The sequence below is a fragment of the Gallinula chloropus genome (genome assembly GCF_964237585.1).
Source record: "Gallinula chloropus genome assembly, chromosome: 12".
In the NCBI taxonomy this organism is placed as follows: Eukaryota; Metazoa; Chordata; class Aves; order Gruiformes; family Rallidae; genus Gallinula; species Gallinula chloropus.
This window is the reverse complement of record NC_140097.1, coordinates 1,697,336-1,712,840: the sequence shown is the minus strand read 5'-3', so window position 1 is coordinate 1,712,840 and position 15,505 is coordinate 1,697,336. Positions and strand designations below refer to the sequence as shown.

At 56.1% G+C, this 15,505-nt stretch overlaps 1 protein-coding gene across 1 annotated transcript; it reads left to right on the top strand.

Moving 5' to 3' along the window:
* The first annotated feature begins 9,409 nt into the window (after positions 1-9,409).
* On the top strand, positions 9,410-14,579 carry BHLHE40 (basic helix-loop-helix family member e40). Its single transcript, XM_084269864.1, has 5 exons — positions 9,410-9,654; positions 9,782-9,851; positions 10,046-10,153; positions 10,672-10,795; positions 11,857-14,579. Exons 1-5 carry the CDS (start codon positions 9,575-9,577, stop codon positions 12,714-12,716), a joined length of 1,242 nt encoding a protein of 413 aa, XP_084125990.1. The 5' UTR covers positions 9,410-9,574; the 3' UTR covers positions 12,717-14,579.
* Positions 14,580-15,505: the final 926 nt, after the last annotated feature.

The following is a 15,505-nucleotide window of genomic DNA, read 5'->3' as shown; positions in this document are numbered from 1 at the left end:
TGGTAACAGCATCCTGGGGATGTTGGGAGGGTTGTCAATGGAGGCTGGAGAAGCCAGAGTGACGGCTGTGGCAGGGAGTTGGCTGTTCCATGTGGATGGGTGTCAGAGCTGAACTAGCTGCCTAAAATCCTCGTTTTGAGCAGTAAGCACTTTGCCCAACAGTTCAGCACCCAGGGGGAGGCAGAAAACGCCAGTGGTGTGCTGGATCGGGCCTGGGTTCCCCTAATTCCTGGGAAGGATGGAGCGAGTGCTGTTTGGGTTAGGCAGAGCTGTACAATTACATCCCAGGCCCACAGCAGCTGCACACGCAAGCAGTTGCTGTGGGATCCAGAGTGAAATGAGCCCTGCCATCCCCGTGCTTCCTCAAGTAATTATCGCATGCTTTGCACCCTAATGAGAACCCGCTCCATTTTCTCATCCCTCTGCCCTGCTGCTCTTTCCTCTCTGCTGCATCTTCAGGGCTGTTCCCTGTAAAACCCATTTGGCAAAGGGCTTATCTTTTCTTTCTTAAAAGAGAAATCTTTGGAAATCAGTAGTTTTGCTTTGCTTTATTACGCTTATAATCTTCTAATTTGGTAGCAGGTCTCTAATCACAGCCACACAGAACGACAAGCAGAGCCAGCCCAGAAAGGTGCCCGTCCCTCCGGGATTCCTGGGTGCAGCAGCCACAGTGCGCCGGGATAGAGCTTCCATGCCATGGCTGGTCCCCAGGAAGGGCAGGGAGAAGATGAACCTTCCACCAGCAACAGCAGGGACCGTAGAGAGACTCTGTACTGGCATAAATATGATGTCAGCAATTCCCAGCGATGACATCAAAGGAACGGGACCATGTACTGGTAACACAAAGCCATTCCCAGAGTCAGACATAGGGGATCAGTGAGAAACCCCTGGAACAAGAGGTGTTACCCAGGCAGCTCGGGGTGGTTGCTGCATGGCAACAGGACACTGTAGGCCATGGACCTTAATGTGTCATCCCAGCTCATGTATCCTCAGGGAACAGAGGAAGGAGGACGGTCCGAGGGGTCCCAGCCCAGCACTCAGGTGGATGGTAAGATGTGTTTTAGGGATGTGAAGGATGTCAAGGTGCTGCAGCTGGCTGGCCTCTTCCACCCACTGTGGCGGAGACACTGTAAGACATTAAAAAAATGCTCAGAAAGTAAAAAGAACAGAAGCAAATAAAGCCCAGGTACGAGGCAGGGCGGCAGAGCCCCTTTCCAGATCATGTGCCCAGCCCGTGACCAGGGATGGTCAGGCACTAGAACGGGTGCTGGGGCTGAGAAGCAGCCAGAGCGGAGCCCTGTGTGTCCTGGGGCTGCTGTGTGGTGCGTGCTGCAGGCGAGATCTGGGGCGGCAGCCACACAGAGCCTGGGGGGTTGGAAAGGAGCCTGGTCAGCCCTGGGAAACAGTGGTTTTCCACAGAGCGGGAACTGCTGGCTGTGCTCCCGGGGAAGGAGTGGGAGCAGCAGCTGACAGCCGGACCCAGGGGTCTGCGGAGCGCATCCGGAGACGGCCCCGCTCCGAGCGGGACTTGGTGTGATGATCCGTGTCAGTCTGATGTCACACGGGGCTCCACAGCAGCTCACTCTGCCTGAGCTAAACCCAGCAGGGTCTGTGCACAGAAAGAGGAGGGGAAAAGGAAAACCGTGTAAGAAATGTCTATAAATAGCAATTTATCTCGACAGTCCCATCCCTCCAAAGGCAGGCAGGAGAAAACAACAAACTCCATCCCCCTGCCAGGGATACTTCCCGCTCAGGAGTGTCTCCCAAGCTGTGCTAGCAGGATGCAGGGAAGGTGCGGCCCTGGAGCCAGGCCCTTCCAGCCCCTAATTACAACCTGCTGCTCTCGGGACTTCTGCTTATCCTGCTCCTGTAACGGGACCTCTCCCACTTCCAGCGCTGCAAAGAGGCAAATCAGTGCGAGCACAGAGCTTGCCGAGCGCAGCCTGCGGTGCCAACCCACACCCTGAAGGAAAAAATAAGGAAAAAGAGGGGAAAAAAAGAGGGATTCCTGGATTATTAGGTCTGAAGGATCACAGCAGCTCAGCCTGCCAGGGCTGATGGCCACTCAGGCAACGGGCTGTTTCCACCCGTCTGCACCCTGCTCGTTACAGCCTTCCCGACTGCAAGGTGATGGCAACCAGCACCTTGCTCTCAGCGGAGCCGAGCCCTGAGTAAACCCCTGGTAAGCTCTGTGGAAAAGAGACTGGAATAGGTCTGTTTTAGGTTAGAAACGGGTCGTGTTGTCAAAAAGCACTGCGAGCTCAGTGCTGGTGTATGGGAGATGGGTGGAGAGGTTCCCTGTGAGGGTGGGAGGGAAAGCCCAGACGGTGAACCGGAGCTAGGGATGTCTTCACTCCATGCTGCAGCTGGCTCAGAGATCCCAGGGAAAGCTCCAAGCCTGGAGCAGCGAGGGACTAGAAATGCAGAGCAGGTTAACATGAAAATGAGACAAAGTCATCACTTCCCAAAACCTTCACAGTGAAGGAAACACCTCCCACTGTCTGGAGGATCCATGGGAATATTATAATATTTGTTCCAAAAGCATGACTGGGTGGATACAGAATTACTGACGCAGACACAAGCAGCTAATTGAATTCATACGTAGAAGCCCTGGACACCATATGGCCTCAATAAAACGTGGGTCTGTAGCTGCTTCTTAGCAGATGGTTATTCATTTTCATAATCTTAAATCAAAAGATCATTTTTATATCTGGAGATCAAAGGCTCTTAATGTCTCCTTGGTCGAGGTTTATAAAGCGAAACCTCTGTCCTGTGTTTCAGCGTTACGTGTGAGGCGGATGGGGGGTTTTCCCCCGAAACCTTTGCAGAGGCTCTGGGCAACCACATCTGGGCAGCAGCTGCAGATGTTCACAGCTCTTCAGGACCGGGGCTTTATTTTCATTACACGGATGTGCAGTTTATAAACCCAGAAGGGACCACTGTCACGAGCTTGCGTGGCTGTTTATATATCCCCAGCTTATCAGGACAGAGCCCATGTGAATAGTCTGTGATGAAATTACTCTCTTTTTCTTTCCCATAGGAAGAAAAAAAGAAAACCCAACCCCAACCTCAAAGCACCGTCTGACCTCTCAGACATCCAGCCCATGCTCAGTCTCACCATGCCAGCCCAGCACTGCTCATACTCCAGCATCCCCACGGGAGAGGAGCCCGCAGAGGTACCAGGCAAGTCTTGGACTCCTCCTCATCCGTGAGCAGAGGGTGGGCGAGTGCTCGCCTCCCAGGCTGCACGTCAGCGCTGGCTGCCACTGCAGGGGAGGAGAGGGGGGAGCGAGCCGCGTGTGGAAAGTACTTCCACCCCCACCAAAAAAAAAACCCTCTAGGATAAGATGTGATCTTTGCCACCTAAGAACGAAAGGTGTGTGGTTACTCAGAGCACCGTAGGCACAGGTTACAACAAACCGAGTCCTGTTAGTAAACCTCATTTGTTCGGTGCCTGCCTGCCTGCTGATGTGCAGTTCTCATCAGCGTGAAGGTGTAACCGAAACGCAGCTCCTCTCCTGCGAGCCCACGCTGCCTGAGCGCTCTTTGCACTTCAAACGCCGGTGCGTGCGGTTAATATTTGCACCACGATCAGCAAGGCATCTCTGGGAGGGGAAGGAGCGCGTCCCTGCCATCACTGCCTGCCAGCCTGGGCTGCAGTATGGAAATGATCCTCCCCGGCAGACAGCAGAGTCCCACCTCGGTTCCCATTCACCTGGAGATGAAAGTGCTCCGGCTGCCAGTGTAGGCGGGGCAAAACTATTTAAAAACCTCATTAGAGAAAGTATTTGGGGAAGACACAGCAACACCCTCAGTTGTGGTTTGCTCCAGGACTTCTCAGCCAGATCACTTCTGATACAGAGGGAAGGGCACTATGAGAGGCATTCCTGTCAACCAGTACGGCTGGTAGGGATGCCTTGGGTGTGCTTTTGCCTTCTTCTCCATCCTGGTGGGACGTATTTTCCATGTTAACAGGGGCACGTTCCCCTCCAGGTGCTGTTTAGGCGAGCAGCCCGCCAGCAGCGTGGCACCAGGGCTGCTGGAGGGATGCAGTCAGCACAACCACTGTGTGTAACCTTGATTAGGCACAAATCCACGGCGAATATTCCCTATTCAGTTTAATTTCTGTTTGTGCTTATTTCAGCTGAATTCACAGCAGCAGCAGCGATGCCCCATCCACATCTGGTCCGTGATGCGCGTGGGATCAGACCGGGAGTTTGGGAGGAGGTGGATCTGGAAGTCAGAGGTTTGGCTGCTGCTTTAGAAAATGACTGGTTACATTCTCCCACGGCTGCTCCAGACTACCCCGGAGCTGAATGATATTCACATCCAAGTGTTTGCTAAAGCCTGCGTGACCAGGAAACAGGCTCAAGTGCAGGGTTTGTCTGGCCTGTTCCGAAGGAGCCCGTGCACCTGCCCTTCCCCGACCGCCTGCGTTTTCTCTGCATCACATTTATTCAGCAGGGTCAGATGTTCGTTACTGACTGTCAAGGTAAGAGTGCCAACGAGCCCTCTTCCCCTCCTGGCACAGCCAGCCCCCAGTGAATTGGGATGCTTCCCATCAGTCATCCTGCTCCTGCACAAGCAGGTGCTTGATCCTGTTCCATCCCAGAAGCTTACAGAGTGCAGGCGGGGCTGAGAGAGCCTACATGATACATATACAGTCTATAGGGGCTTGTTCTCCCCCACCTCCATGCTGAAATCCGGCTGGATTCCCCACAGAGCTCCTCGAGTCACCCAGCCGAACCGAGAGGCCGTGCCCATCACCTCTGCCACGAGCCCCATGAACAGCCTGTGCCCTGCCGCTATCGACAGTTTGAGTCGTGGCCCCTGAGCCAACTGGTGGGCACCTCGTACCCCAGGAGCACGTGGATCACCCAGACTTGTCCGATGGGCTCCAGGTTCAGAGGTGAAGGTTCCTCTCACCCATGTCCTGACACAAACTGTAGGATGAACGCACCCCCATCTCTTCTTCTGCCTGTTCTGGGGTGGTTGTTGTTATTTTTTAGGGGAATGGGGTATTTTTCAAATCCAGTGAGCAAGTTTAGAGCACTTTTTATGTTAATATTTGACTCTGACATAATGGCTTTCGGCCCTGAGGCTGTTGTTACCTACATCCACCAGAGAGAACTGGTGGGCCTGATTCCTCCTGGGCTCTGTGGGTGCCAGTGAAAATAAATAACGCTGGAGCTAAAAGAGGTGGTGTTTTCTGAGTCGTAGATCCAAAGGCACCCTGCTTACTGTGCTTTGCATACTTGCAGAGCACCATCCTTCCTGCTTCCCAGATATGAAAGCCGAAGCAGAGAGACATCTGATGAGGCTTCATCGCTGACTCACTGTTTGATGTTAGGCAGAAGGAGGAATGTGATCAGATACCATTGTGCAAAGCATCCCCCAGCCAACCCCGGTACCTGGGAGGAGAAGCAGCTCCTGCTCCTGCGCAGGACAGGTCGGCATCCCCGGTCCTGCCCGCGGATGGCTCCCTGCTGCCTCCAGAATGGGTGGGCACCCCATTGCCACCCCCTACCCCATCTCGGCTCTGCGGGGACCACACAGCAGCAGTGACATCACCTTTGAAATCACTCTTGCGCCACGCACAGAGACTCGGGGCTCTGCTCGCAGGAGCGGGGTCAGCCGGCGCTGCGGGAGCGGCGGCAGCCGGGCGCACAGCCGCAGGGGTGTGCACGGGTGTGCATGGGTGTGCACACCGAGTTCTTTCTCACGAGATGGTGCAACCAGCCGGCGGGGAACTGGTTAAGCAGCGTGAGCTCCTGGGCTGCCTGGGTTTGGCTGGCGGCACGAGGCAGGGCAGGATGTTAAGCAGAGGCCTGAAGCAGGCTGAAGTCTCTCCTTAGGAGTTGTAATGTCCACAAATTTTGCCACTTCCAAGTAGTTTCCGCCTACGTGTTCCTCCCACTGCTGCACTGGGTGCTGGCAGACGTCTCTGCGCGGCGCAGGGAACGGCTTTCATTTGTGCAGTCCTCAGGCAAGTTTCGCTGCACGGGGCCAGCACCGTACCCAGTCGCTCAGGTGCCCGGGAGTGACCCAGGGCGGTGCTGGAGGGACCCCCCTCCGCTTGCCCAGGACTCCACAGAGACAACAGCTCTCCCGAGGTTTTCCCAGTGTTTTACCCAAGCAGAGCCCATGGTTTCCTCAGCCCGTGTCATTATGCAGCGGACTCAGGGCACCTACTCGCAGTATTAAATCTCGACTTACTCCACAGTGCAGATGACTCCTCTCACCGCGGCAGCGAGCGTGGCCAGCTGTGCTGCCGAGATAGTGAGTCACACACGGAGCTGAAACCACCAGACTTCACGCTAAACTCAAGCTTTCACAACTACCTGCGGGCCACGAAGGATGAGGCAGAGCCCTGGTGGGTGACAAACTCTTCCTCAGAGCTGCCAGGTCACACCGTGCCCCTTCTGGGGTCCTGCCTGTGGATGCAGGGTGCTGGATCTCCTTATGTGCGTGTGCCTCGGACACCACAGCTGGGAATGAGACGTGTGGGTCTCCTGGGAGCTGCTGATCCCGAGAGCTCCCAGCTTGATACATCCTACACCGACCAAGCCGCTGCAGCCCTCAGGAGGTGGGTGCTGGATGGACATGCCATCCTGCGTGGCTGACAGCACCCACCAAGGGCTTCCACGTCCATGGTGCTGTGGCTGGAGATCTGGCTGCCCGGGAAGAGGAGCCACCGCATTTCCCAAGCTCGAAGACAGCCTCTTAGTTTGGCTCCCACAGAAACTTTTCCTTCTGCAAAACCTAACGGGCATTAATTATCGAGGCCGTCCGTGGGATGCTGAGGGGTACCCACATCACCTCCCGTGCGGTGTAACCTCGGCGTCCAGCCGTGGCTGCCGGGCCGGGCCGGGGCTGGGGCTGTTCTTTCACCTCCGGTGCCAGTAACCTGAAACGAGATTGCTGGAAATGAGAGAGAGGGAGAGTCAGCGATTTGATTACAGACCACAGGCACATGCCTGGCCTTCACGGGTATATTAAGTAAGAGACATTTTAAAACAAAACCACCCTCAGTAACCTTATCGTAAGCTCGAATCCACAACCCATCTGTTAATTCCCAGCGCTGCCCACATAGGCTCCGATCAGACGTCGGCGCCAGAGATTTTTTGGAGAGTTTCACCCCAAAGTGCTGTGGTTGGAAGGGGACAGTCACAGGGTAAGGGATCCGCTCCCCCAGCCTGCCTTCAAACCAGCCCCCCCCACAAACCTTCACCTTTTACTGCCTCTGTAAATAACTGCAAATCCCCCTTGGACGCGAGCTGCCGCTGTCCTGTGACTCTCAGCCCTTCCCAAACCAGTGCTCGGGAGCCCTGCTGCAAGACAAATGCCTTTAGAAAGAAAAATCAAAGCCTTTTTAAACATTTCTGCTCCTGCCTTAGTCTTGTGTTGTAAAGGAACCCTCCACGTAGAAATAATTCCACAAAGAAGAATCGAGAGGGCACATTGATGATTGCATCAGCCCCAGCTTATGAAAACTGATCCCCAGGAAAATGTAATTTAACTCTCCAGCAATCTAACTCGATGCCCAAGAATGCAGCAACTTCATTTGGATCCTCTTTTTAGGGGGACTCCTAAATCCTTGGCAACGTCCCTTAAGGTCAGGAGTAAATCCTGATATGGAGAATTGTTCGGCAAGCGCGACAACAGTAAAAGGGCTAAATAATTGGGGATTACCTCTGACCCTGATCTGTGGCTCACCACCCACTGCAGGAATGTACCGAATATCTGAAAGAGCACGCAGGAGTCAGACAATTCATGGGCACGAATTTGTTCACATACACTCAGAGTCTGAACTTAAAATGCAGAGCAGGTTGGCCCCAAACCTCGTTTTTCATTAGCAATCAGCTGCGGCAAGCTCTGGTTATTGCTGCTGCCTCAGACAGGGGGTCAGTGACGGGGCAGATTAAAAACCATCTGCATTTTTTTCACCCTTTGTTTGGAAAAGTTAATGTGCTGGGTCTTCAGGGCAGAGAGAGAACGAGCCATCACGTTTGGTACCCCGTCCTGGGGCTGGCGGCTTTGCCCTGAACCGCAGGAAGGGACAAGCCCATCACTCCCACCTCTTTCTGGCCGTTCCCATCACTCCCACCTCTTTCTGGCCGTTACTGCTCAATGTGTCGAGCGCCTGTACAGAAGAGCCTCTGCTCTGAGACACCCACAGCCCGGAGCTGTGATCCTGCGCCCGTGTCACTCCGTGCCCAAGTCCTCTGCTCCGTGGCGGTGGGCTGGGTCTGCAGCCCCCCGGGGTGGGTGAGCGGATCGGGGCCGTGGGCTCTGCCGCAAAGCACCGTATTGAGCAGGACAACCTGAGCATCTGCTTTTTCAGAGCTCTGTGCCACAGACACAGTGCTGCGTTGTGCTGGAGATGCAGCTGGGATCATGCAAGGAGGGGTTTTTTGGGTTTATAAACCTTACATTTATGGCTACAGGCTTCTGCAAGGCTGCGACTTCCCTCAGGGCTCCTCCTGGCAACCACGTGCACCTTCTGATGCAGCGAGCCCTCAGAGACCCATCTCCATCCGCCCTGTAAACCCCTCTGCGCCTCACTGATGCCTCCTGACCTCGGGTTCCTCCTGCCATGGAGCGGACCCAGGCAATAGCAGAGGCTCCATGCTGGAGTTCTGCCGTTCCCTTATCTGGGTAAAGGCGCCTTTTATCTGATGAGCTTGGGGAGGATGCCCACAGCCCTCTGAGAGCTGAGGTTTGCTGTGGCAGGTACAGCCAGCGAGCCCTCATCGCGCTGTTCTGCGACAGCCAGCACCCAGATGCTCCACAGTGGTCCCGGTGTGGGATGGGCACCCACACATGGGACGGGCACCTCCCCGCAGCCCTTGTGTGTGGGCTCCCAGTTACCCTGCATCACCTTTCCCCAGGAGGCTGCGGATTTATCGGGGGGCTGAGTCTGCACCCCGCTGGCTTTGGGGTGGTTTCTCTGTGTTCAGCCAGCGCAGGGTGGTTGGGAAGGGGCCGCAGCCTCGACCCCCCCAGGTGAAGCTCCGCGGCTCGTTCTGCACCCGCGCACCCAACACGCTCCCAAGGGCGAACCGGCTGCGATCCCCCTCCCGCCGCCGCGGGAGCTCTCGGCGCGGTGCCGGCGCCACCGGACCCAGCCCCCACGGGCGGCGGGGGGGGGGAACGGGGACACCCCCCCCCCCTCCTCCTCCTCCTCCTCCACGCACACACGGAGGATCCCTCCGGCACACGCGGGCGGGGGGGAGGCTCCCGCCCCGCCGGCCCCGCTCCCGCCGGGGCTGCCCGCCCGGCCCCGCCTCCCCCCCGGCACGTTGCGCGGCGGCGGCAGCGCTGCCGACACGTGAGGCTCATGTGACGGGGAGGGGAGGGAGGCGGGGGGGCCGGCGTGCCCGCCCCGGCGGCCGCCAGACGTGCCGGCAGTCACAGGGTAGCGCACGTCGCTCCCGTCCACCCACTCGCCCGCATTTAACCCGGCCCGCCGCCGCCCGCCGCTCCTCAGCCCGAGCGGCGCGGACGCGGCATGAGCAGCCCGCCCTGAGCACCGGCCCGCGCCCCGCTCCGCAGCGCTCCGCACCCCACCGCCATGGAGCGGATCCCCAGCGCGCAGCCCCCGCCCGTCTGCCTGGGCAAGCTGCCCGCCCTGGAGAGCGGCGACGTGCCGGGGTAAGCGGCAGCGGCCGGCGTCGGGCTCGGGGCGGGGGGGGGGAAAGGAGGAGGAGGAGGAGGAGCGGCCCCGCCGCGGCCCCCCGGGGAACGGGGATAATTCGCTGCTTTCGTTTCGCCCGTGCAGGCTGGACTTCGCGCACATGTACCAAGTTTACAAGCCCAGGAGGGGGTTAAAGAGGAGCGAGGACAATAAGGTAAATGGGGGTTCGGTGGGGCTGGACGCGGAGCCTCTTGCCAGCCAGCCGAGGCTCCCCCCGGGGCCGGGCGGGGGGATGCGGAGCGGGAGCTCGGCTGTCCCGGGGAGGGGGCGGCGGTCCGTGGGCAGCGGGCAGCAGCGGCGGCCGCCCCGCAGCCCCGGGGCGCTGACCCGCTCCCTCCGGCTTTGCAGGAGACCTACAAGTTGCCTCACAGGCTGATCGAGAAGAAGAGGCGCGACAGGATTAACGAGTGCATCGCGCAGCTGAAGGACCTGCTGCCCGAGCACCTCAAGCTCACGGTGGGTGCGAGCGGCGGGGCCGGACCGAGCCGGCGCCTTGGGGCGGGGTGTCCCCCGCAGCCCGTTGCGGCGGGGTTTGCCGGGGCGGGGGTGCTGTCCGGTTCTGTGCTGTTTGATCTCTGGGGTCCCGGGTGCATCCTGGGGAGGGTCGCGGGTGGCCGGGGTCCCGCGGCGGGCTTGGCCCGGCCCGCAGGAGCCCCCGCCGGGTTCCCCCGTGCGAAGGTCACGGTGGCGGTAGGGCTGGCAAATGGAACTGTCATTTGTGCTGCGCGGCTGGTCCGAAAACACGCCGGGAACCCGCGCAGCCTTCTCCCCCCCGCAGCCGGCATCGTCACGTCTTTCCCCGCACCGCTCCCGGTGCCGGTCCCATCCCGCCCAGGGTCCCTCGGGGCTTTGCCTCTGCGCTGTTCCCCCAAACCGCGTCGGTGCATCCTCTGGTACTCATAAAACAGCAGCAGCAGCCCTGTCGGGCTCCTGCAGAGCCCACGGCAGATGCCAACCTGCCCTTTTGCTTCCAGACCCTAGGTCACTTGGAGAAGGCTGTGGTGCTCGAGCTCACCCTGAAGCATGTGAAAGCACTGACCAACCTCATTGAGCAGCAGCAGCAGAAGATCATCGCTCTGCAGAACGGTCTGCAAGCCGGTGAGTACTCGGATCGTATCGTGGGAGAACCTGCGGGCGCCTGATGGGCACTGAAACACGGCTGTGACACTCTGTCCCCGAGAAGCGGGGAGCTGGGGGCTCCTGCCTTTAACTGGCCTCGCTTTCTCTTGCTTTGCTTGTGAGCTTTTGCCCCAGAAAGAGAAAAAAAAAAATAAGAATAAAAAGGCGGGTTTCCCAGCAGGGTCAGTGTAGTGTGCCCCGTGGAGCTGGTGTGGAATCAGACTGCGTTGTCGGAAGCTTTACGTAAAGCCGGGTTTGCTGTGAGGTTCTCTCTGAAGCTGTTAGAACCTTTCTGTCTGTGTTCAGGAGCTTTGGATCAACCCCAGTTCTGTTTGTTTGTTTGCTGGGCTGTGCTTGTGGGTTTTTTTCTGAAAGTACCTATAAACCTGCTTTTTACACACCCCTTCTTAGGTCCGTTGCTTCGTTAAACGGGCCGGCCCGTGTTCTGCAGGCAAAGAGGGGTGCATCGGCTTATCGAGCTTCAGATGTACTTCCTCCTCCTGCTCTCACATGTGGCACTCACGTGAATCTGATAAAGTACAATTTTGAGTTTTTTCTGTAGAGCCTTCCCCAGCCCCGACAGCCACAGGGAGTGCAAGAGAGCTGGGAGCTCAACCAAAACCGCCCCAGGTTGGCAGAGCGGGCAGACGTGCTGGGAGCCCTGCCCGGGGCTGGAGGTGCAATCTGCCTTCCCTGGGGTGTTTCCCAGCCCAGGCACCGTCTCTGCTCACTCCCATGCTCCAGGCGTCAGCACCTGTCAAAGGTGCCTTACGTAACAAGCACAGAACTTAACAAAAAATGAAATAAATTGGTTTAAAGTCACCCTGCAAGAGTGGACAGGCGGCTGTTGGAATAAACCCAGGTGCTCATGCAGAAGCAGGGGGGGGAACATGCAAAATTCGGGTTGACCAGCAAGTTCACCCCCCTCTAGCCGCGCCGTAACCCAAGTTGAACGCCGCCTCCAGCCCGCCTCGAAGGCGGTAATGGAACTATTTAGCACGTTGTTAATTTTTAATTTCTTCCTGTTAATGTTTCCTCAGGTGACCTGTCATCAAGAAACCTTGATTCCAGCCAGGAAATGTTTCGATCCGGTTTCCAGATGTGTGCCAAGGAAATGCTGCAGTACCTGGCCAAGCACGAGAACGCCAAGGACCTGAAGTCGTCCCAGCTGGTCGGCCATCTGCACCGAATGGCCTCCGAGGTGCTCCAGGGCGGAGCCGGCCGCCTGGCTGGAGACATCCCTCCTAAAATGGTGGACTTGAAAGAGAAACCCGTCTCCTTGACCAAAGCGGCGGAGGGACACGGGAAAAACTGCGTGCCTGTGATCCAGAGGACATTCGCTCACTCCAGCGGGGAGCAGAGCGGCAGCGACACAGACACGGACAGCGGGTACGGGGGAGAGCTGGAGAAAAGTGACTCCAAATCCGAACAGCAGTATTTCAAAAAGGATACCGAACTCAAGTACGCTGTCCAGGAGAGAATAAGCTCTATTAAGCAGGAGACTGAGGACCCGCCAGCCAAAAGGAGCAGGCTGGAGTCGCCGGAGGACGAGGGCCCTTTCGGCAGTGACATGATGGGCGCTTCCAGCAGCTTCCTGGGTCCCCACGCTCACCAGCCCCCCCTGTGCCTGCCTTTCTATTTGATCCCACCATCCGCAACAGCCTATTTGCCCATGCTGGAGAAGTGCTGGTACCCGGCATCCGTGCCTGTCTTGTACCCCAGCCTCCCGGCCTCTGCCGCAGCACTGACGGGGTTCATGAACCCCGACAAGATCTCCCCACCTCTGCTGATGCCCCAGAGACTCCCTTCTCCTGTACCAGCCCATTCCCCTATCGACTCCTCAGCTCTGCTTCAAGCTTTGAAGCAGATTCCTCCTTTGAACTTGGAAACCAAAGACTAAGTGCAGTGTGACTTTTTTTTTCTTTTCCTTTTTTTTTTTTCCCTTTTTTTTAAAAGTTTGAGACTGTTTCACTTTTATATATTGGCTGGACTGAGGTGTGGGGATAAGGTTTACTGCGTGTAGGAAGCTAAATCCCCTTTTCTCTGACTTGTCAGGTAGCTTGGAGAAGGATGAAGGATGTGCCCAGGTTAGCAATTCAGAACTACTTCCAAAAGGAGAAAGAAACAAAAAAAAAACCCCAAACCAAGGGTTTTCTGCATTACCCCTTACCTTCCTCCCTCTCCTCATCTACAGAGCAACAGTTGACTCGGTCAGCTGCGACGATATTGCGAAGCTGTGAAAAAAAAACCCCACCCATGTTCCCCAAGGCAGACTTGGTGTTAGGGTCTGGGAGCGTAACACATACGGTACTTCTCATAAGGGCTTTTAAGGCAACGGCCACGCTGCCAGCAGGTTGAGCCGAAGAGATTCGGTGCCCTATCTGCCCACGGTGTCTTGGGTGGCTGGTGTGGCCGCCCTGGGCGCGGCGGTGGCGATGCCACCAAAAGCGTGGGAGGAGCAGAGCAGCGGTCGCCGCTCGGTCACGCACAGTCAGGTTAGACTTCAGACGGGTTTCTCTCCACACCTTTGCTGATATATATAATATATATATATATATAAATATATTTTTTAAGAAATAAAAGGTAGATGCTGCTTGGAAGCTTTACATGGCGTACATCTAATAAGTAGATTAACACGCGCCCCTTCCCGTAACTTGAGCTGCTACTTCGGGCTGGGGAGGGGAGAAGATATCCCAAGGATCGCTTTGCTTGTCGCACCTGAGTCCAGGCCTCTCCCTCGCCGCTGCCGTACGGTTTCACCAGGCCTAGCCTGTCGGAAAGGGGGATGGTGTCACCATCAGTGTGGTCCCAGCAGCCGTTCCCCGGCGTGGGTCGAGTTGAGAGCTTCATGCAAGAGGGGAAGCAGTTCAGCCGAAGGCGACGGCACGGTGCCCGCTGAACGTGCCCCTGTCAGTGCCTTTGAAAAATGAAGAGGCTGGGATTTTCGAAGGAGTCTAATCCCAGTGGGGTTTGAGCATCTAAATTCCTGAGTCTCCTTGGCAAACCCTGGCCCACATTTGCTGTGTTAACGAACGAGGGTTTGGGGTGTTGACGCTCGTCCCGTTAAACCCGAGACCTGCGGAGGTCTGTCTCCACAGAGGAACATCGTGTCCAATTTGGCTTTTTGGGGGTTGTTTTTTGTTCTCTTTTGGTTTTGGTTTTGTTGGGGTTTTTTTAATGGAAACTTCACTGCAAAATGCAGTGCTGGTGGGTTGGTTTTGTTTCTTACTGGTTTTGAGAGCTCGTGTCCAGAATGGTCTGGATCTTTGGTTTCGCCCTCCCATTGCACCAGCTGTTGAGATGCACTATGCTTGATCGCAGATTGTGTTCTAACGTTTATTTTGTTGTTGGTTTTTGGTTGGTTTTAATTTTTTTTTTGGTATACAGTTGTTGCCTTTATTTGTAAAATCCCGTTATAAATATATATATATTATATAAATATATTAAAAGGTAAAGCGTTTCAGATGTCTATTATTTGTATAACTACTTGAGCATAAAGAAGTGAGAAATATGAATGTATTCTTGTTTCTGGGTTGTCTTTTTTTTTTTTGAAGAGAAGAATTTTTTTGTTTTTCTCTAGGGAGAGGTACAGTGTTTATATTTTGGAGCCTTCTTCAAGGTGGGATATTGTACATATTTTTATCTTGAGTAAATGTTAAGTAGTTGTTTAAAAATACTTAATAAAATAATTCTTTTCCTGTGGAAGATAAGGGTTTGCCTCCTGTGCTTGTAAATATTTGAGCAGGGTCACTGCATGGCCGGATCCAGTGGTCGATGGGTGCAGGGGCGAGCGGGGCTCCCCGGCAGCCCCAGGGTTATGGATTTATTTTAACCTGTGGGGGTTTTTTTCCTCCTCCTGGTGAGGTGCAAGGGTTTTTTTTCCCATTCCCTGTCTTTCTTGCTCTCTCTTGATGTCTTCTGTGCTCTCTGGCCCCGGCTTTCTGGCTCATCTACCCCAGGCTCTGCAAGGAGGAGGCAACAGCAGCTCCTGGCCATGGAGGAAACATCATCTCCCGCCAGCTTTGCCCATTATTGGTATGCAGAACTCTGGGAGGGGAGGCGTGACCCCAAACCTCTTCCCAAAGGTGAAGGACGGGGGCTCTGGCCCAGGAGGGGTGGGTGGAAGGACTCGGGGTACAGAGGATGTTCACAATGGGGATGAACCACAAAAACCCCATGGCGAGAGGTGAAATGCACCTGGGACAGCGTGGCTGGGTCTGCAGCATGGCGGGGACCCCACCAGGGAGGACGTGGGTGCCCCGGGGCTGCTGCGAGGCTGCGGTTAGCCTCAGCTTAAAGGCAAGGCCAGCTGCAGTCCCGCTAGCCAGGAGAACAGGGCTGCTGGCGTTACTTTATTTGGGGCCTCGGTACCTCCTGATGTCTTTGTGTTTGTTTTCATTAGGGCTAAATATTGATCTTACTGAGGGCGGCTGCACGTAACCCCGTTTTGGGGACAGCATTTGGCGCTCAGCACGGCGGCGCTTGCAGCCTCGCTAACGGTGGGGGTCCTGGCTGGCTTCCTTCAGTCTCCATCTTCTGTCCCACCTTGCTGGGCGGTGGGAGCACTCACAGGAGGGGAAAACCCCCAAAACTGACCCAAATTGTGAAGCGAAGTGCGAAAGAGAAGGTTTCTCCAGGCAGCGGAGGGGAATGGTGGGATGGGGATGTCCTTACTGCCCTGGCCCAGCG